At 45.6% G+C, this 21,133-nt stretch overlaps 1 protein-coding gene across 2 annotated transcripts in view; it reads left to right on the top strand.

Moving 5' to 3' along the window:
• Positions 1-20,533, top strand: part of ADAMTS14 (ADAM metallopeptidase with thrombospondin type 1 motif 14) — a 300,717-nt gene extending 280,184 nt beyond the window's left edge. For both annotated transcript variants that reach the window (XM_033943070.1, XM_033943071.1), the window contains exon 22: positions 17,895-20,533. In XM_033943070.1, coding sequence (XP_033798961.1) covers positions 17,895-18,490 — 596 coding nt within the window. In that variant the 3' untranslated portion in view covers positions 18,491-20,533. The remainder of the gene's footprint in view (positions 1-17,894) is intronic.
• Positions 20,534-21,133: the final 600 nt, after the last annotated feature.

Genomic DNA, 21,133 nt, shown 5'->3' on the forward strand with positions numbered 1-21,133 from the left:
ACACTTTTTTCTACCTTGTTGTCTGGACATTTTGTTTTTCCATCGTTTTGGTTCTGCGGCAGCAGGAAATGTCTTATCAACGCCATCTCTTGCTGCCAATGGAAGTAGAGGCTACTTAGTGCAGTAGTACATCTGGGATAAAGGGAGCCCCCGGGAGGAAAAATGAAGATAGGCCCCCCTATAACTACATTTCTCCCAAGGTACTGGGGATGGGGAGAGAGGGAGCTCCAATAAACACATCCTGCTAAAAGCAAACACCTTCTACGCCTATATGGCGTGGAGTGGAAGAGTGGCCCCCTAATAGTGAAGTGAGATGAGATCCTTGGAAACTGAGTGTGATTCCCACTGCAGCTCTTTGTGACCCTGGTCAAGTTACCTAATCCTCCATTGCCCTAAGTACAAAAACCATCTAAGATAGTGAGTCCATTAGAAACAGAGAAAGTATTTCTACTGTATATGATGTGTACAGCACTGTGCACATCTAAAAGTGCTATAGAAATGATTAGTAGTAGATATGCACATTTCCCAAAGCTGACACATTACTATTAATAAATTTAGAAAACTATGCATTTTTCTACCTTTGTTGTCTCAGTATTGCTTTGGTCCATGTCTCGTTTCTGCTTTTCTTTTTCTGCTTAACTCTCTCCTTCCAAGGTCTTTGTCTTTTTGACATTTCTTTTTTTTTTCTCTCTTTCTCTATGTCCACCTTCCATCTGTTCTCTACATCCCTTATCCATCATCGTCCCTCTCCCTATCATCCACAAGCATTGCCCCTCTTTGTCCCTATCCCTACCTTCTCTGTGTCTCTGTCTATCCCCATATCCAGATTCTTCCTTCTCTTTTTCTTTTCTCCTGCACCTCCTACCCCAGCATCATCATTTCTCCCATGCTATACCTGTTCCCCCCCCTCTACACCCACCCACCGTCTTTCTCTTGCTTGTACCCTGAATCCCCTCCCTGCTTCCCAATGGTCTGGCATCACTCTCTCCACTGGCCAAGAATCTCTTCCTCCCTTCCGACCACCCTTTCTGGTCTGGGTCATCCTCTCTCTACCCTGCCCCACCTCCACTTGTGGGTCCAGCATCCATGTCCCCTCCCCCCACCCCACCCACAAGCACCTATGTTGATCACACTTTGATTCCTTTCCCCAGTCCCCATTGTCTAGCATCCTCTCTCCCTTGGCAAGCATCTTTTCCTCTCTTCCCACCCTCATTTCTGGTCTGGGTCACTCACTCTCTCCCTTTTCCCGCCCCCTCCCCATACCTGTGGGTCCAGCATCCATGTCCCCTCCCTTTCTCTCCTCTTTTCTCCTTCCCTTCCCCTCCTGCAGGTCTAGCCTCTCTCATCCCAACAACTTCCCCATATGTAGATCCGTCATCTCCTCCCCCTTACCTGGCCCTCCCAAGGTGGCAGTGGTGCCTGGATGGCAAAGTCAGCACTCTAAACAAGCTGCTTGTGGCTGGCCCCACCAGGACCTTCTGCCGCATCATCTGTGTGCAGGAAGTGACATCACAGCAAACAGCAGCAGAGAAAAGGCACTTGCAGGGCTGGCCGCAAGCAGCCTATTCAGAGCGCTGCCTCTGTCATTCAGCCACCGCTGCTGCCTTAGGAAGGCCATGGGGGGAAAGGAGATGCTGGATACACACTGGGGTGAAGGGGGGTTGGAGAGAGAGAGGCCAGATCAGTGGATGGGGGGTGGGGGGTGGGGTGGAGATTGGGTCAGAAGCAGAATGGGGATGACTGGGCTACGGGGCCCCTGGGAATGTGAGACCCTGTGTGGCACACCACTCGCTCCTGCCTAAAACTGGCCCTACATAGGAGACCAGCTGATTTAGTGGAGGCACTGAATTTCTTGTATTAAATCAATATGTTTACTGATATTCAAGCCAAATAGTTTTAACTGTAATATTATTTTGCCACCTAGTGGCCATAGCCTTCATTTTACAGAATCTTCCTTGGTAGCAATTAATGGTGATATCTGCTGGAGTCAAATTAATAATATGTCAGAGTTGTTGACATTAAAGATGTGTGTGGTGCTTTTTAATCTTATCAAACAGATGATATTGTTTGACAGATTCAGACAACTGGCGCTGGCTGGAAAGTTTTGTCATGCATGGTATGTTTTCTTTTGGGGTGTATATATTAAAGACAAAATGGAAAGTTAGTATAATCACAGAAATGTAAGACAAAATGTGTTTTCCTGCAGGACTCAGCCCTTTCAATCCTTCTTTTTAATACTTTTAAGAACATAAGAATTGCCGCTGCTGGGTCAGACCAGTGGTCCATTGTGCCCAGCAGTCTGCTCACGTGGCGGCCCTCTGGTCAAAGACCAGTGCCCTAACTGAGACTAGCCCTACCTGCGTACGTTCTGGTTCAGTAGGAACTTGTCTAACTTTGTCTTGAATCCCTGGAGGGTGTTTTCCCCTATGACAGACTCCGGAAGAGCATTCCAGTTTTCTACCACTCTGGGTGAAGAAGAACTTCCTTATGTTCGTATGGAATCTATCCCCTTTTAATTTTAGAGAGTGCCCTCTCGTTCTCCCTACCTTGGAGAGGGTGAACAACCTGTCCTTACTTACTAAGTCTATTCCCTTCAGTACCTTGAATGTTTCGATCATGTCCCCTCTCAATCTCCTCTGTTCGAGGGAGAAGAGGCCCAGTTTCTCTAATCTTTCGCTGTACAGCAACTCCTCCAGCCCCTTAACCATCTTAGTCACTCTTCTCTGGACCCTTTCGAGTAGTACCTTCTTCATGTACGGCGACCAGTGCTGAACACAGTACTCCAGGTGAGGGCGCACCATGGCCCGGTACAACAACATAACCTTCTCCGGTCTGTTCATGATCCTTCTTCTTTATCATTCCTAGCATTCTGTTCACCGTTTTCACCGCCGGCGCTCATTGCGTGGATGGCTTCATCGACTTGCCAATCAGAACTCCCAAGTCTCTTTCCTGGGAGGTTTCTCCAAGTACCGCCCCGGACATCCTGTATTCATGCATGAGATTTTTGTTACCGGCATTCATCACTTTATACTTATCCACGTTGAACCTCATCTGCCATGTTGATATCCATTCCTCAAGCCTGATTATGTCACGTTGCAGATCTTGGCAATCCCCCTGTGTCTTCACTACACTGAATAACTTCGTATTATCCGCAAATTTAATCACCTCATCGTACCTATGTCCAGATTAGTGCTGCCCGATTCACGATTCGAATCGATTCACCAATTCACTTTGGGTGAATTGATTCGATTTGATTCGTTTTTACAAAAAAACGAACTCACTGATTCAAGGTCGGCCTCCCTTGAAACCTGTTCGTGTTTGTGCTTTCCCTCTGCCATCGGAGTCCGTCCATCTAATGTAACTTCTGGTTTTGCGAAACTAGAAGTTACATCAGAAGCAAGGACTTTGGCAAAGGGAGCGCTAAAAAGTAGTAGTAAGTTAACAAAAATAGTAATCATGAAAGGTCCCATCCTTAATGCACGCTAGCGAGAGAAAGCACTGAATGTTCCCCCTGTGCGCGTAACCCCAGACACAGAAAGTGAACGTGACTCTCCCGCCCCCTGGTTCTGACCTTCAGCCGCCAGTTTTCTCGCAGCCCAGGCCAACCGCACGGTTTTCAACCAGATGCAGAGCTGATTCGGTGCCAGTAAAACGGAGGCCATCTAGGCTGCCAATGCTGCTTTTCAGTGTGCTTCACTCTCATCTCTCTTCCTTTTGGCTACAACGTGCAGGAGCTGCTTCTCCCTCTAGCTCCAGTCAAGCCTAAGCAAAGGGCTTGGGGTCCTCGGGGTTGGGAGTCTTCAATTGAACCATCCTCAACACCCTTCGTGATTTTGATAATTAAAGTTAAAAAACAAAACTGCATGAGGCTGCCAGAAATCCCAGACTGGTCTGAAGGATCCACCCTGGAACTGGATAACTTGAAAGGTCTCATGCTGTTTCTTCATTAGAGTGGAGGGGGGAAGATGGATGGTGAAGGGAGGATGGACTTGTGGGAGATTATGGAGAGGGGTGATGTGGGGGAGGGATGGATGGAAGAAATAATGTATCTAAAAACAGGAGAGGGAGAGAGATGGTGGACAATGGGATTTAGGGAGGGAAGGAACAGAAGAAGAGAAGTTGGACACAAGGGATAGAGTAGAGGGGGGGGTAGAGATACTGGATAGGAGGGTAGTTGGGAAAAGAATGGGATTGATGGTGAACCCTGGGGTGGTGGGGAAGGTAGGGAGAGATGCAAGATGAAAGGGTAGTTAAGAAAAGGAGATGATGAATCTGGGGATGGTGGGGTCCATCGCTGTAGCTGACAGGATGGAGATAAAAAAGGAAAGATGCCAAACCTCCGGGGGAGGAAGGGAAGGAAAACGGAAGGGGAGGACAGAGATGGAAGATGGATGGTTAGCACGGAGAAAGAAGGAGACCCTGGCAAGCGCATTATCAGAAGGCAACCTGATTTAAATAATGATCAGACAACAAAAGGTAGAAAAAAGAATTTTATTTTCTGTTTTGAGATTACAATATGTCAGATTTGAAATGTGTATCCTGCCAGAGCTGGTGTTAGATCGCAAATGTGAGCTAGGATTTAACAGAGAAAGGAAAAGTATTTTTTGTTTACATCACAGCACCAGTATAGATAGGAGAGGGCAAAGGGGTGAAGAGGCTATAAAATAAACCTACTACCCTGTTACCCCGAATATATGACACTGTCTTATATTTTTAAAAACTCCAAAATATGCACAAGGTCTTATTTTCAGGGGGATGTCTTATTTTTCCATGAAGAAGAATACAGTACACATTTATTGCTGAAAAAAAGACATTTATTACCTGTATATGGTACAGGTCATCACAAAATAGAAAAGCTGTATCACAAACCAGAAAAAACTGTATCACAAACCAGAAAAACATTTAAGGCCCTGATTCTCCAAAAGTGCGTCCCGATTTTAGGCAGCTGTAGACGTCCTACAGCTATCTAATCAGCCAATCGGGATGCACGTTTTTAAAAAAAAAATTCTCCCCAGGCAGGTCGCCCGGGAGAGGCGTCCTATACTAAACGCCGATTCTGTAACCGGCGTCTTTAGAGAATCGGGTTAAATTAGACGCGGTCGCTATACTTATGGCAGCAAGGGATCTCCCTGCTGCAATATGTATAGCGGCCGCGGTTGTTGCGGCCGCCTGTCCCATCACCGACAGGAGGATGCCCAACTCCTCCTGTCGGAACCCCGGACCCCCTCCCCCCCCAAACTCGTAATCGCCGACAGGAGGATGCCCAACTCCTCCTGTCGGAACCCCGGAACCCCCTCCCCCAAAAAACTCGTAATCGCCGACAGGAGGATGCCCAACTCCTCCTGTCGGAACCCCGGAACCCCCTCCCCCCAAACTCCTCCTGTCGGAACCCCGGAACCCCCTCCTCCCCAAACTCATAATCGCCGACAGGAGGATGCCCAACTCCTCCTGCCGGAAAGCCCAACAACCCCCCGCCCCAACTAATCTCCCTCCCCCAACTAACCTTTCAATGTTGGTCAGCTGGATGGGTCTTGCTTGCCGTCCAGCCGACGGATCTGCCTCGTGGAAATGAGACGGCACGCCCCTTCCCGGCCCATCCCCGCTAAATCTAAGGCCTGATTGGCCGAGGCTAGGCACCTTGGCCAATCAGGCCTTAGGATTAGTGGGGATGGGCGGACCCGCTATGCCTAAGGCCTGATTGGTCCAGGCTTCTACAGCCTGGGCCAATCAGGCCTTAGATTTAGCGGGGATGGGCCGGGAAGGGGCGTGCCGTCTCATTTCCACGAGGCAGACCCGTCGGCTGGACGGCAGCAAGACCCATCCAGCTGACCAACATTGAAAGGTTAGTTGGGGGAGGGAGATTAGTTGGGGCGGGGGGTCGTTGGGCTTTCCGGCAGGAGGAGTTGGGCATCCTCCTGTCGGCGATTACGAGTTTGGGGGGGAGTGGGTTCCGGGGTTCCGACAGGAGGAGTTGGGCATCCTCCTGTCGGCGATTACGAGTTTGGGGGGAGGGGGGTCCGGGGTTCCGACAGGAGGAGTTGGGCATCCTCCTGTCGGCGATTACGAGTTTGGGGGGGAGGGGGCTCGGGGTTCCGACAGGAGGAGTTAGGCATTCTCCTGTCGGTGATGGGACAGGCGGCCGCAACAACCGCGGCCGCTATACATATTGCAGCAGGGAGATCCCTTGCTGCCATAAGTATAGGGGCCGCGTCTAATTTAACCCGATTCTCTAAAGACGCCGGTTACAGAATCGGCGTTTAGTATAGGACGCCTCTCCCGGGCGGCCTGCCTGGGGAGCATTTTTTTTAAAAAAAACGTGCATCCTGATTGGCTGATTAGACAGCTGTAGGACGTCTACAGCTGCCTAAAATCGGGACGCACTTTTGGAGAATCAGGGCCTCGGTGTACAGAGGCTGTTCCTGGGCTTGTTTTCCTGGACAGCGGAAGCAGGAAGTTGTGTGACCACGCATACGGTACTGTACCAGTACTCTGGATCGCCAAGACATGCTTGCCAAATAGTGCCTTATTTTCGGGGGGGGCCTTATATTTCCCAGGTGGGGAAAAAAAGGGGGGTGTCTTACTAAAGGAGGAGGTCCTATAATGGGGGAAACACGGTAGGATGTTTGGAAAAAAAACCCCACCCAATTAGGCAAGAGAATTGAATCGAAAAATCAATTCAATAGGCTGAATCGAATCAAAATATTTTTTCCTGAATCGGGCATCACTAGTCCAGATCATTTATAAAGATGTTGAAGAGCACGGGTCCAAGCACTGAGCCCTGCGGCAACCCACTGGTGACGCTCTTCCAGTCTGACTATTGTTCATTTACCCCCACTCTGTTTCCTATGCTCCAGCCAATTTTTAATCAACATGAGTATTTCACCCTCGATTCCATGGCTCACAATTTTCCGAAGTAGTCATTCATGCGGAACCTTGTCAAACATCTTTTGAAAATCCAGATATACAATATCGACCGGGTCGCCCTTATCTATCTGCCTGTTTACTCCCTCGAAGAAGTGCAGAAAGTTTGTCAAACAAGATCTGCCTTTGCTGAAACCGTGCTGGCTGGTCTTCATCAGACCGTGTCCGTCAAGGTGATCAATGATGGGGTCCTTTATCAGCGCCTCTACCATCTTTCCCGATACCGAGGTCAGACTCACCGGTCTGTAGTTTCCCGGGTCTCCCCTCGAACCTTTTTTGAAGATCGACGTAACATTCGCCACCTTCCAGGCCTCCGGAATCTTTCCCGATTTGATCGACAGATTGGCTATTAGTTGAAGCTGATCAGCTATAGTCCCTTTCAGTTCGTTGCTGACCCTCAGATGGATACCATCCGGTCCCGGGGATTTATTGCTCTTAAGCCTATTAATCTGCCTGCATACGTTTTCTAGACCAGTGTTTTTCAACCTTTTTACACCTAAGGACCAGCAGAAATAAAAGAATTGTTCCGTGCACCGGCGGTTGAAGAACACTGGGCTAAGTCGTGGGCCAGATCCCACCCATCTCTACCCCAGACCCCGCCCCCCATTGCACCTTGCACGTCCCGTGCTTCATCTGGAAGCCTTCCCTCTGACGTCAGAGAGAAGGCTTCCGGTTCAGGTGTAGGATGCCCGTAGGAGCCACTGCCCGTGGCTTTGTGCACTGAATCAGTTAGGAAGAGGGAGCTGTCTCGAAGATAACGCCGCATCGATCGCACCGTGGACCGGCGGTTGAAGAACACTGTTTTGGGCCTAATGAACGTGCTGGCCCTGTGGACCGACAGGAAATTTCTGTGGACCGGCACCGGTCCATGGACCGGTGGTTGAAGAACACTGTTCTAGACTGACCGTTAACCCTGTCAATTTCTTGTTTTCACTTGCAGCATATAGCCTGATGGGTTCCGGTATGCTGTGTATATTCTCTTCTGTAAATACAGATGCAATAAATGTGTTCAGTCTGTCAGCGATTGCTTTGTCCTCCTTTAGCACTCCCTTTATTCTTTGGTTATTAAGATTTCTGGATTTTTTCCGTACTAGTGCATGGATGATATCCAGATTGTGGAGCCTCTGTGTGAGAAAATAGATAACTGTGTGGAGACTTCAATTAGCGACTAAGATGATAAAGGGAATAGAACTCCTCTCGTATGAGGAAAGACTAAAAAGGTTAGGGTTCTTCAGCTTGGAAAAGAGACGGCTGGGGGAGGGGGGAGATATGATTAAAGTCTACAAAATCCTGAATAGAGTTAAACGGGTACAAGTGGATCGATATTTTTCACTCCATCAAAAATTACAAAGATTAGGGGGCACTCGATGAAGTTACAGGGAAATACTTTTAAAACCAATAGGAGGAAATATTTTTTCACTCAGAGAATAGTTAAGCTGTGGAACCCAGTGCCAGAGGTTGTGGTAAGAGTGGTTTTAAGAAAGGTTTGAACAATTTCCTGGAGGAAAAGTCCATAGTCTGTTATTGAGAAAGACATGGTGGAAGCCACTGCTTGCCCTGGATCGGAAGCATGGAATATTGCTACTCCTTGGGTTTTGGCCAGGTTCTAGTGACTTGGATTGGCCACCGTGAGGATGGGCTACTGGGCTTCATGGACCATTGGTCTGACCCAGTAAGGTTATTCTTATGTTCTTTAGCGTCCCTCCAGACCGGAACAGAATGGATGGGTTTACGCTCCTCTGCCAGCAGGTAGAGACTGAGACATTGACTTTTGGCTGCAGTACAAGTGGACTGTGCAGTCCCATCTACAATCAGTCTATTCTCAGTCTCCAGCAGGTAGAGTAGTAAGCTTGTGCAGTCTTTCCTTTGGTTAGTTAGGGCCTGTTGGATCTGATTAGTAACTTTTCTCTTGTCCCTTTTTGCTGTCTGGACAGAGCTAGGGAGACCATCTTGAAGGTCTTACCGACTTCTGGAGTGTCACACTCAAAAGGGTCGAGTCCCTCCCCCCCTCATTCCCCCACCTCCCTCAGTTTTATTTCTCTAGAGGAGCCTCAACTGTACGCCTGGCCACCCTTTAGGCACAGACTACATTTTAGAGAGACAGTGGGGTCTGCTCTATCAGTCTTGCAGCTGTGGGCTGTGAGTTTAAAAAAAAGGAAATTACTAAAGACAAGAGAAAATAAAAGGACCTGAGGCAGCTGGATTTTTATACGGCGCTTTTGTGCATAGGTTTCCCACATGTACAATATGAACATTTTTAATAAGCAGAATAAGTGTGTTTTTTTATGTGTGCCAAGTGATGGATGCAGCTTGCGTGTGTGCGGATTATTCCAGCCATTTCAAGAGGAACCGTTGTCGGCTTCTGGTATTGGCATGCAGGCATCTCCTTCACGCATGCACCGCTTGTCGGCAGGGAGTGCAGAAGAAGCCCAGACTTCCCCTGCCACCCATTCCGGGGTTTCCTCCATCGCCAGCGGTCAAGGGGATTTGATTTTGACGCCATGGGTGCTAGGGATTCCCTTTCCACTGCAGTGGCTGCTGCTTGCGGTTCTGATTTAGCAGCTGGGTCTAGTCAGGCCTCGTTGCCACCTCTGCGTTTGGGAGAGAGTTTTTCGATGGGCCTACCTTTGGTTTCGACAGGAAGTGCCACCATTTTGCCTGTGGCCTCAGTCGACCTTCCTCCTGTTTTAGACAGGAACAGGTCCTATCTGTTTCTTCTGCTCCTGCAGTAAGTTCTGTGGTGCTGCCGGGGGGGTTCTGCCCTGATTTTGTTTTAGCCTTGTGCAAGGCTTATTTACAGGTGGCTGGGGGTCCTGCTTTATCTCTGGGGGTCTCTGGATCTTTTGGGAGGTCTTTGCCTTTCACGGCCACCCCTGTTCAGTCTTCTGCAGCGTCTGTCTTCATCCAGTCTCCCCAGCCATCGTCCACGCAGCTACGCGTGACTTGGGACGAGGACCTTTTTCTGGCTGATCTGGTTTCACCAGATGAGGATTTGGAGCTTGGGGAGGAACCCCAAGATCCTTTAGGGGGAGCTGATGATTTGGATGGCAGATTTTTGGAGATGCCAGTTGGCAAGGATGCATCTGTGATGCGCATTTTTCACCAAGAAGAGCTGAAGAAGCTCATTCTTCAGGTGTCTTCGGCTTTGCATTTTGAGAAGGAAGCTAAGGACCCTCTGTTTCGGGGGATCTGGTTAGCACTCTGCTCTTTCCCTGTGCATCAGGATATTTGGGATTTGGTGCACACACAGTGGAAGATGCTGGATGTGCCTTTTTGTTTAGCACAGCCCATAGCCAGACTTTATCCCATTCCTGATGGAAATAGGGATACTTTTAAGTCTCTTGTAGTGCATGCAGTGGTCGCGGCTGCTCATTGACACACCATGCCAGTTGAGGGCGGTTCAGCCCTGAGAGATCCTCAGGCATGTAAGATGGAGGCTCTTCTTTTTTTTTTAATTGAAATACTTTTTTACAATGTTACATATGGATATGGAATAATTAGGCAAACATTACATAACGGAAAGAGAAAAATATACAGTTTAAAAAAACTAAGGCAAATCCATCTAGCCCTCAAAACAATGGAGTAAAAGCCTTCACACAATTTAGGAAAACATTAAGTAATCAATATGGGAAGAGAGCCCCCCCCCCCCAAATATTATTTGGGTGCCATTTTACTTTATTACCCCCTTAAACCTCAAAACAAAGCAAATAAAATTACATTTTTCTTTTAAGAAATGATTCTAGCTGCAATGGGTCCCAATAAATATAGTCTTTCTCTTGAATATGCAGAAAACACTTGCAGGGAAATTTAAAAAAAAAATGTGCTCCTATCTGCAAAGCCTTAGGATGGAGAGCCAAGTAGGCCTTCCTCCTAAGCTGTGTAGATTTAGTAACATCAGGGAAAATTAAAACTTTATCCCCACAGAATTTACTCTCTTTATTTCTGAAATAAAGCTTCATAATAAGAATCTTATCAGATTCATTTAAGTATGTAACTAATAGAGTAGCATGGGTCTGGATCTAGTCTTGTGAATCTTCCAGAAATTTGGTCAAGTCAACCTCTGCAACCAATTGATCCAGCCACTCTTCTGTGGGTAGTTTTTTCTTTTGGGGAATAAAATAATAATTTGAAAATTACATAGTTTCTGCATTTATCCCCCCCCCACCCCAGTATCTCCTTAAGGTACTTTCTCAGAAGTATCTCTGGAGATAACAAGTGGGTTGAGAGAAAATTAACAACGTAAATTCCTTACTCTTGTCTGATTTTCTAGCATCTCCAATTTATAATGTCTATTTAATGAATCTTTACTAGATGCTACTGAAAAAGACTGATAGTTCACTAAGGGGCTCATAATCAAAAGAGAAAAATGTCCAAAAACCGGCCTAAGTCGGCACTTGGACGAACATTTCCTAAATACGTCCAAGTGCCAATAATAAAAACGGGTTAGGGTGTATTTCTAAACGTTCTAGGCCTTCATAGTGCCGCTGAATGACCAAAGCTAAACGGGGTGTTTCGGGAGGAGTGTCAAGGGCGGGAGTTGGGCAGGACGTGGGCCAGCCTAGACTTAATTGTACAGCATGTATAACCGAAAGTTATACAGGCCGGGATCGACGGAACTTGGACGTTGTGACTTAGACCATGTAAAACATGGTCTAAGTCACAGTTCTTCAACCGCCGGTCCGCGGACCGGTGTCGGTCCGCAGAAAATTTCTGCCGGTCCGCGCAGGGCCAGCGAGATCAAGTTGGCAGTTAAATTTCCTACCTACTGCGGTTCCTCCCAACTGCAGTTCCTGCTGACTAATGTTCCTCCCAGCCTCAGGCGATCAAGACAGGCTGCCGACGTTGGGGCCTTCCCTCTGTGAGTTTCACCTGTTAAGAAACAGGAAGTTGAAACAAAATAGGCAAGACTCAGAGAGTGAAGGTCCCGACGTCGGCAGCCTGTCTTGATCGCCGCCCCTGCCGAGTTGCTGAAGAGGGCCGCGGGGAAGTTGCGATTAGAACGGAGAGAGCTGCAGATTCAGGTGCAGGTGGAGGGAGATGGTCAGTGTGTGCGAGAAAGATCCTGGGGAGCCTTCACAGTGGCTGTCTCCCCTCCCATCAGCTCTCCTATTTGCCAGGGCAGTGATTTACCGGCAACTTCCTGCAGGCAAGTACTGAGAGCTGCTGGAAGGGGAGACAGCCACTGTAGGAGGCAGGGAAGCTGCTGGATAAAGGGAGAGCTGTTACTGGACTTGGAGAGAGTTAGAAGGAGAGATGCTGCTGGGAGGGGAGGAGGGAAAGGGATGGGAAAAGAGTTAATGTTGGATAGAGGGAGGAGGGAAGGGAGAAGAAGGAGAGATTCTGCGGGGAGGAGGGAAAGGGATGGGAAGAGAGTTAATGTTGGATAGAGGGAGTTGGGAAGGGAGAAGAAGGAGAGATGCTGCTGGGAGGGGAGGAGGGAAAGGGATGGGAAGAGAGTTAATTTTGGATGGAGGAGGGAAGGGAGAAGGAAAAAAAGGAAGGAGGGAAGGGAGAAAGAAAAAAGGAAGGAAACAGCTGGCAGGGAGATTACAGGAGGGGAAGGGGGTCAGGGTGGAATGGAGAGATCAGATGAGGGAAAGGGGAGAGAGAGGAATGAGAAAGTAGAGAGACATTGATGCTGGAAAGGGGGTCAGCAGAGAAATGAGAGAGGGATAAAGATGCTAGATCTGGTGTAGGAGAGATAAAAATGAAGAAGGCAGTGAAGCTGGAATGAATGATGTAAAAAGGAGAGAGGAGGAACAGGCTAGATGGACAGGGAAGAGGGGCATAGAAAGAAGTCAGATACATATGGAAGGGGGAGAGGGCAGACATTGGATGGAACGGGCAGATGCTGGAAGGAAAAGAGTGAAAAGAAGATGAAAGCAGAAACCAGAGACAACAAAAGGTAGAAAAAAATAATTTTATTTCTATTTTATCATTAGAATATATCAGATTTGAAATATATATCCTGCTAGAGACATAACTGGGGACTGCAGTATTCTGTTAGCATGATATTTCTATGTAGCATTCTATAATAACTTGGCTTGTTCAGTTTTCTTGATAGTAGAGGGGATATATGTGAAAGGGAGGGGAGACAGGGGTTTTGTTGGTCCGTGCTCTGTATATTTGTATTTATAAAATCACAATTGTTCAGAATATTGTTTCTTTTTATACTTTAATAAAATACGTTCAATATAAAATCATAATTGCGGCTTGTGCAGATGGGATCAGATGGTTTGTGGAGACCGAGCTTGCGGAGATGGGGCGTAAACGAGGTTTTTAAATTTTAGTCCTAGTAGTTTGTCGGTCCACAAAATAATTCTTTTATTTCTGCCGGTCCACGGGTGTAAAAAGGTTGAAGAACACTGGTCTAAGTCACAAAACCCCACCTAAAGTCACCAGATAAGCACTGCAAACACATAAAACAGACTCCCACACACTACCCCAGTGATCACCACCCCCCACCCCCATAAAAATATTAATCACACCTTTAAAATTTAGCCTCCAGACCATCATCACCTGGCAGCCTGGCATAGGAAAACCTAGTCGTCCAGCACAGAGGCGGCTTAAGCTGTCTTGATGGTGGGTTAGGAGAGGAGGACCCATGCCCTTAATCCCCTGTAATCACTGCATTGATACTTAAAAATGTGCACTGCCCTATACACCCAAAACCCTTTTTTACTGGCATAAATGGCTCCTGCAGACATAAGGGCTATTGGGGTGGTAGATAAGTGGGTCTAGGGGATTCTGGAGGTGGTTTGGGGGGCTCACCATGACCTATAAGGGAGCTGTAGTGAGGAGAAGACATGGCACCCTTTTTGTGAAGTTCACAGCAGTGCCCTGTAAGGTACCCCGCTATTTAGATGGCATGACTAGGTGTTCAGTCCATTACTTTGCAGACCCCTCCCACGTCCAACAGGGCTTGTTCTAGGCGTTTTTGACTTGGATGAAAACTTAGACGAAAATGTGGAATAAAGATGGACGATTTAGTGACTTGGATGATCAGATCGGCAGGACGTATAGTTAGACGATTTTCAAAACAAAAATAATTTTGGATGTATTTTTCGAAAATGTGTCCTAGGCTGTTTTTTTACTTTGGACGACTTGCGACAGACGAAAACGGACTTGACGTCCCTTTCGATTATGCCTCTCTAACTGTTTTACTGCCATCATACGTTTATCCAAATGACCAATATTTGAATCCACATTCGCAAATTTATCTACTACTTCCTTGGAAAAATTCTGCATCTGACTTATTACGTTTTTCAGCATTACCTCCATCCTTGTATTTAAAATGCTATTATTATTATGCTCACCACACTAACCAGCAGATTAACCAGCTCATCCCTGAAATCAGCATTACTATTCACTTCACCATTTGGGGTGCAAAATCTTGAACAATTATAATTTTATTTCCGTTCCATTGAAGAGGAACTGGACGTTTAGCGAGATATAAGATTTCCAGAATTTGTTGAAAGAATAAAGATGATGAGGTGAGATCCATGCATGTTCTCTGGCCTGTGAGCAGGAATTCTGTGAGCCTGTTCCACCTCAAAGGGATGGTTAAATGAGATATTGAGTAGTTTAGGAACGAAATCTTCAACAAACGATGTCATGTTTTGACCCTCACTTTCTTCAGGGATTCCAATAATCCACAAATTATTTCTCTCACTCTGGTTGATGGCTTCCTCGATTTCAATATGCAGTGTTCCCAACATGTTTCGGTTGTGGCACCAACGGAAGACCTTATCCTTAATACGAGATAAGTGATTTTCCATTTGAGAAGTACGAGAGGCACAAGATTGCATTTAATTGAAAAGATATGCCATTTCCGATTGAAGTATGCTAATATTAGACACACTATCTTGTATCATCGATTTAATTGTTGAGAGCACTGCAAGGATTGGATCCAGAATGTCCTGGCTTTCACGTGATGGTGCCATTTTCAGTGGGATATGAAAGTCTTGTTTCACTCTTTTTCTCGAGTTTCCCGATGAGCTCGGAAAGTCATTGGTAGCCATTCTTAGGTTTTAGTGAAGTAAATATTAACACTGATTTCAGGGATGAGCTGGTTAAAATTTAAAAGTAGTTGTCAGGAGGAGAGGAGAGGTCAAATTATGCTGCTATCTCTTAGGTCCCCCCTCCTCCCCAAGTAGCATTTAATGTTTGATGAGGAGTTAGACTGTTAGTTTATAATCAAAATTTTATTGGCCAGGGTGGGGGGAATGTAAGTCATTGTTATGCCCAACAGTATATTCTATATGTCTCTGTGTGTGTGTGTGTGTGTGTGTTTTGTAGGGAGTTTTTAGAGTTAGATGATTTTAATTTGCATATGGAAAATTTTTCTGAGGGACTGGTGCAAAGTTTTGGGTTATTTTGACTGATGGTGGGCCATAACAGATGGTACATTTACCAACACATCATGGAGGTCATTAGATTTTATTTTGAGCTCAGACACGGAGGCAGAATTTGTTCCCGTCCCCACGGTTATCTGTGGGAAACCATTCCCGTGTCATTCTTTAAGGAGAGAGGGAAGAATCAGAGTCTGAATAGGAACAGTCACTGAGCCTCAAGCCTTGTATTAAAGAATGCTGGTATAGAAGGACTGAGGTTGAAATAGACACTAAAGAATGACATGGGATGGTTTCCCGTGGTTATCTGCAGGGACAGGGACAAATTCTGTCCCCGTGTCATTCTCTGGAGCTTTGTGTGACTTCGGAGACCTAAATGTTTAGGAGGTTCATAAGGCCCTCGTCAAACCACGGTGCTAGATTTTATACATAAAATTGAGAAACACAATAGAGATAGTTCTTACAGAGTATTATGTGAAGTTAAGGAATGTTTTTATGTGGCACGTTTGTAAGCAGCTGTATGATGTATTATGAATAAAGGATATAGATTCAGTTGAGAATAAATGTGACCATTGAATAATGTGGCCTCAGTCAAACAATGCTGGAGGTGGAGGACAACAAACATATGTTTGTAAAGGATTATGAGTACATAAAAAGTAACTTGGTATGGTATCCCTTTAAAGTGGGAAGCAGTTAATGTTGTTCCAGTATACTGTAGAGCTTTGTGGCTTGAGGTAACAGTGAGGAAGAGCCTGCTGCCATTAGATATACGTGTAAGTGGCAATTTGAGAAAGGAAACTCTACCCATACTTTCCCTTTTTAAAATTGCTGCTATTTACATTTATACCGACTGGTTCTAAAATTACCCTCAAAGAGCCCACCAACAGAGAGAGAAAAAGCAGGACAATATCCCTCCTTAAAACAGCCTGGCAGTTATAAGGTTTGATCTCTGGAGCCATGGAAGTTCACTGTGACAAAGAGGGTCTTGTAACTGTTCGTGGAATCATATAGAAGGAAATTCCAGAACTGTCTGGTAAATGCTAGAATCATTTTCTTCTCATGTCTGGGACTTTCTATGTTTTGGCAACTCTGCTGCTTTTCTCATTTTTTTTTTACCACTGGCCCAGGTGGATGTATTTTAGCAGGTGCCATGGTTTTCTGTTCAGTTTCAGCGTTCACTATTTTTCATTTTTGTGTTGGTCAGAAACTGTATTCTGTACTCTTAGGGGTAAATACTAAACAGTGTATAAGCAGGCAAGAGAGGTTTCTGCCCAGTTAAACCCTGCTCAGTGGTCTATTTTTGGCCACTAAAAACTTGGGGGGAGGAATCACTAAGCTTACCGATCGTGTCCTGACAAGTTTGCGACCCTTAGTGTCCCAATTTGGCTGTTCAACTTAGCTGGCCAGCAATCTGAATTTCTTGGATAGCCAGCTAAGCCGTGTGACATAGCTGGCTAGCCTCTATCTAGTAATATTCAGCAGCCGTCTTGTGCTCAATATTAGCATTTAGGCAGCTAAATAGCACTGAATATTTGGCAGATTAGCCATGTTCAAGTCTGAGCAAAGGCTGCAAAGAATTGCAGTGAGAGCTGAAGGCAGCAAATACCAAACCTTGATCAGAGGCTTCACCCTGACACTCTAGGATCATGGGCTTGTTGGAGGTTTCACGTGATCTGAACTGGAGATTAGCTTGGTCTTCCACTAAGACTGCTCCACTGATTTCTTTGCATTGTCTCTTTTTGAGGCCATCCAGTGTGCAGTTTCCTGTAAGGTCTATCCCAAAGCTGTTATGAACAAAATTCAACAGCGAGTTAGAAAAAAAAATAATTTTTCTGATGCTCAGTACACTGAGGAATATGTGGTAAGTCCCTCAACCACGACAGGTATGTCAAGTGAACCACCAGTTGATGTACGAGGGTGATTTGAAAAGTTTGATAAAAAAAGCAAGTTAAACGATGTAGTCTCCATTGAGGGCTATACACATAATCCAGCGAGTTTCCAGTTTCTTTTTATCGTAGGAAGAATAGCTTCCAAAAAAAGCTGGAAACTTGCTGGACTAAGTGTATAGCCCTCAATGGAAACTATGTTGTTGTGGATTGGTTGTGTCTGGATGGGGGTTTCATATTACCTAAAATGCCAATTATGATGGGCATCTAACCAAGAGTTTACAGTTCTCTGTCTTATTGTTGGCATGTTCTACCTCCTGCTGAGATACTTGATTGTTTTGTACTGTTCCCCTTTGATTCCCTTTTGGTTGTATGTTCTCTTTTGCAATTACTAATAAATATAATTGAAAAACAAAACTTGCTTTATTGCCAAACTTTTCAAACCACCCTTGCACTATGGCACCAACAAAGATTTGGCTCCCTGAGTGTTTGTTTAAGTTGGTCGCATTGAGGGATTGTGAGATGTCTTCCCTGTTAAAATGAAAGTGAAAGCAAAAATGACAAAATAGAATAGTACAGCTTGTAATGATAAAACACTTGTGAATGCCTAGTCTGATTGATAAAATCAATCAGCTGACTCTGCGGACAAATGAAATCCTGAATTTCACAAGTAACTTCCTGTAATTCTATAATATACGTTCTGGTTATCTTCTATTTGTTTATTTTTTTCTTGCAGAAGAAACCTGTCTGGGCGATAAATCCATATTCTGCAAGATGGAAGTCCTGGCTCGCTACTGCTCCATCCCTGGATACAACAAGCTCTGCTGTGAGTCCTGCAACAAAAAAAGTCTGAGCTCCAGCCTGCCACCAAACACAGAACAGGCTTCTTCAGAAATCCAGTCCTCAAAGGGTACAGTACCGCCCACTGACATCCCACCCATACCTGTTCTTCCCACTGCTCCCAGCAGACATTTGACGCAAGATACAGCAACTTTTACACGGCCACCACTCATTCACCAAAATTACTTTAGAGCGTCCACTACCAGTGAGATGCTTTCAGCCAGTTTCAAAGCACAGGCGCAGAGCAACACTACCTCCCCAGCTGGGACAGCCAGACTACCTCATAGCCAGTTATCTGCCATTTCAACAACAGCAGCAGAGCAAAACCTCAGTGAATTCTCAGGTACTGCATCCATCCAGTGGAATAAGACTTTTTTCAACAAACGCAGCCAGGACAACTTCTCCGCATCCTATGATGCAATGGGGGAGAGGCAAGGAGATATTGGCTCCCAGTCAGTTCCCAGTCTACAGACCTCCCCTGTGGTGACATGAGTTTTAAATTCTTGAGGTTTGAATGACTTTCACAGCATCTTCTTGACTGATCAGTTGTCACATTATGTCAGTAGAGGGAAGGCTGTATTTTTAAAGGATTTTATTTTTGGCTAAAGCACTTTTTTGATTCCAGAAATTGCAGTGGTTGATCTTCTGAAACAAAGAAAAGCTACTGTAGCCCACTGCTTGTTACCTCACGATGCAAGTTAAATATACTTGTTGATATCTTAAAGGTGCTACCAACAGGCTATTAGGAGAAACACGAAAATCAAAATGCAAACAGAAAAGAACATTTCTGTACTTCTTACCTTAGTCTTTCCATCTCAATGGTGCTAGGCCTGACTCAAAAGATTTTAGAGAACTTTTAATTTCCAAGTGAAAATGGTGCTGAATTTAAATGCAAAAAAAAATTAAGGGAAGGAACAGGGAATTCTTGGTGGGAAAAATGCTTTATCATCACCCATTTGTTTTGTGGGTTGTTTTTTTTAGTTTCATTGCTATTGTCCAGGCAGAAGCACATCTATAGCCAAAGCCCAGAGCTCTGAAAAAAAGGACATGGGAACATCCTTTCCTGCTCCAGCTAATAAAGCAGAGTGGATAGGCAGGCAAGGGTTGCACTATGGAATACCTGTGTATAATATGTAAACTGCTTTGAATTACCACAGAAAAGCAGTGTATCAAATACATGACCCTTAACCCCATTCACAATTGCCCTGCTTGTTGGAAGGTGCTGATACAGTTTGTCAACTGAAGCAGAGGTGGACATGTAGGTAGGGAGCCAATATGTGAAGTACAGAGCGTTTAAAACTTGCAGCTTTGCACAAGCACCTGCAGGCAGCTACAGCAGATTTCCACACATATCTACCACATTCAGCAGCCTCTACTCTACATATTTTCGCTGTTCAGGTAGGTTTCTAGCAGCAGTGATTTTCTAACATTGCTGGCCTGGAACCTTTCTGAATCTGCAGGTGGAGTGGAAGGTGGTGGTTACTGCTGGTCTTGAGGGCCAGAAGAGAAGCTCTTCTTCAAAGCTGAATATCAGTATTAATGATGTGTATTTGATTCAAATAAGAGGGAGGGGATTCAAAGCACATGAAACGAAGCCGATCAAAAAGAGCACAATAGGCCTACAAAAGTGGTTGACAGCCCAACTTTATTGAAGGACCCGACAAGGGCCATGTTTTCAGTGGAACGCTTGCATCAGGGGCCTTTAATGTCAGTAATACAGTCTGGATAATAACCTCTTAGGCACATGGGATCTCTCGGAGAGAGGAAGAGATAATGGTTACTGCGGATGGGCAGACTAGATGGGCCATTTGGCCTTTATCTGCCATCATGTTTCTATATTTCTAACTGACAAATAGAGACTAGGTGGAGACAACAGCTTACGTGTCATGCATGGTATGATACTGCACATTAACTGTTAATGTAGCATATAATAGGAAGCATTGACGCCACCTCAATAGATGGCATTCAGAGGGAAACTCTATAACAGGATACCCACTAAAGGCACTGTTTATGGTGCCTGTTTTAAGCCTATTCAATGAAGAAAAGTAAGCGCCTACTTTTCTGTATAGAATATTAGTGGTAAATGGCTGAAAATACACATACGTTAAGTTATGACCAATTACAGCAGTCATAGCTGGTATAAATGGCCACAACTAGGTGCTAACACATACGTGTGTAAATGGTAAAAAAGTCATTGCCTGTGTACTCTGTCCATGCACACAGCCAATCGCAAAGTATGTAGCATCAAATTCTGGCGCATTCTTTTAAACTAGACTGTGTTCTGTAAAAGGTCATTTACGCACTCGTGACTGGAACACTGTCATTCACATGCTTTACTACCACCTAAACCTAGGTGGCTCCTTATAATATAGAAGTACATCTATGTTATCCACTGTATAGTTAAGGCAGGGTAAGTGTATTGTCTCGGTGTTAACTAAGGGCTAGATTCACTAACCTTACTTCCCGTGTCGATTGCATGCAGGCCGATGAATTCACAAAAGGCCTGCAGGCAAATGGGGACAATCATTGGCACGCCCTCCCCCCCCCCCCCCCCCACCGACTGCGCAGATCGCTGGAGAGCGATCCTTGAGCATGCGCAGACCATCTTCCCTGACTGTAGATGGTCTATGCATGTGCTGGCCCTCCTTGCTCAGCAGAGCAGAAAACTTTTTTTTGCTAGTTTTTTTTTTTTTGCAAGTTAAAACCATGGGCTTGCATTGCGAGGAAGGGCAGGAGAGTAGGGGCGGCAGGAGAGATTCGGAGCGAGAGCAGGAGATGGGGCAGAGAGCAGATCGGGGCAGGCAGGAGATCGGGGCTGAGAGCAGGTGATTGTGGCAGGCAGATTGTGGCAGGCAGGAGATTGGGACTAAGAAAAGAGAAGCAGGGCGGCAGAAGGAAGGCCAGTCAGAAAGAACCTGAGTCCTCAGCAGTCGCTTATTTTTGTATGGGTCAGCCCAGCCAGTGTCCCTCTTTTTTTTTTTTTTTTTTAGTGAATCGCGTCCCTGCCTACTTTGCATGCTGTTTCCCCTCATTTGCATGCACGGATCGGAGGAGAGGTTAGTGAATTGGGTTGGAGGGAAATCAGGTTGTAAACCGATTGGTTTGCTTCGTGAATCTAGCCTTCATGTAAACCCC

The sequence above is a fragment of the Geotrypetes seraphini genome, chromosome 4 (assembly GCF_902459505.1).
Source record: "Geotrypetes seraphini chromosome 4, aGeoSer1.1, whole genome shotgun sequence".
Taxonomy (NCBI): Eukaryota; Metazoa; Chordata; class Amphibia; order Gymnophiona; family Dermophiidae; genus Geotrypetes; species Geotrypetes seraphini.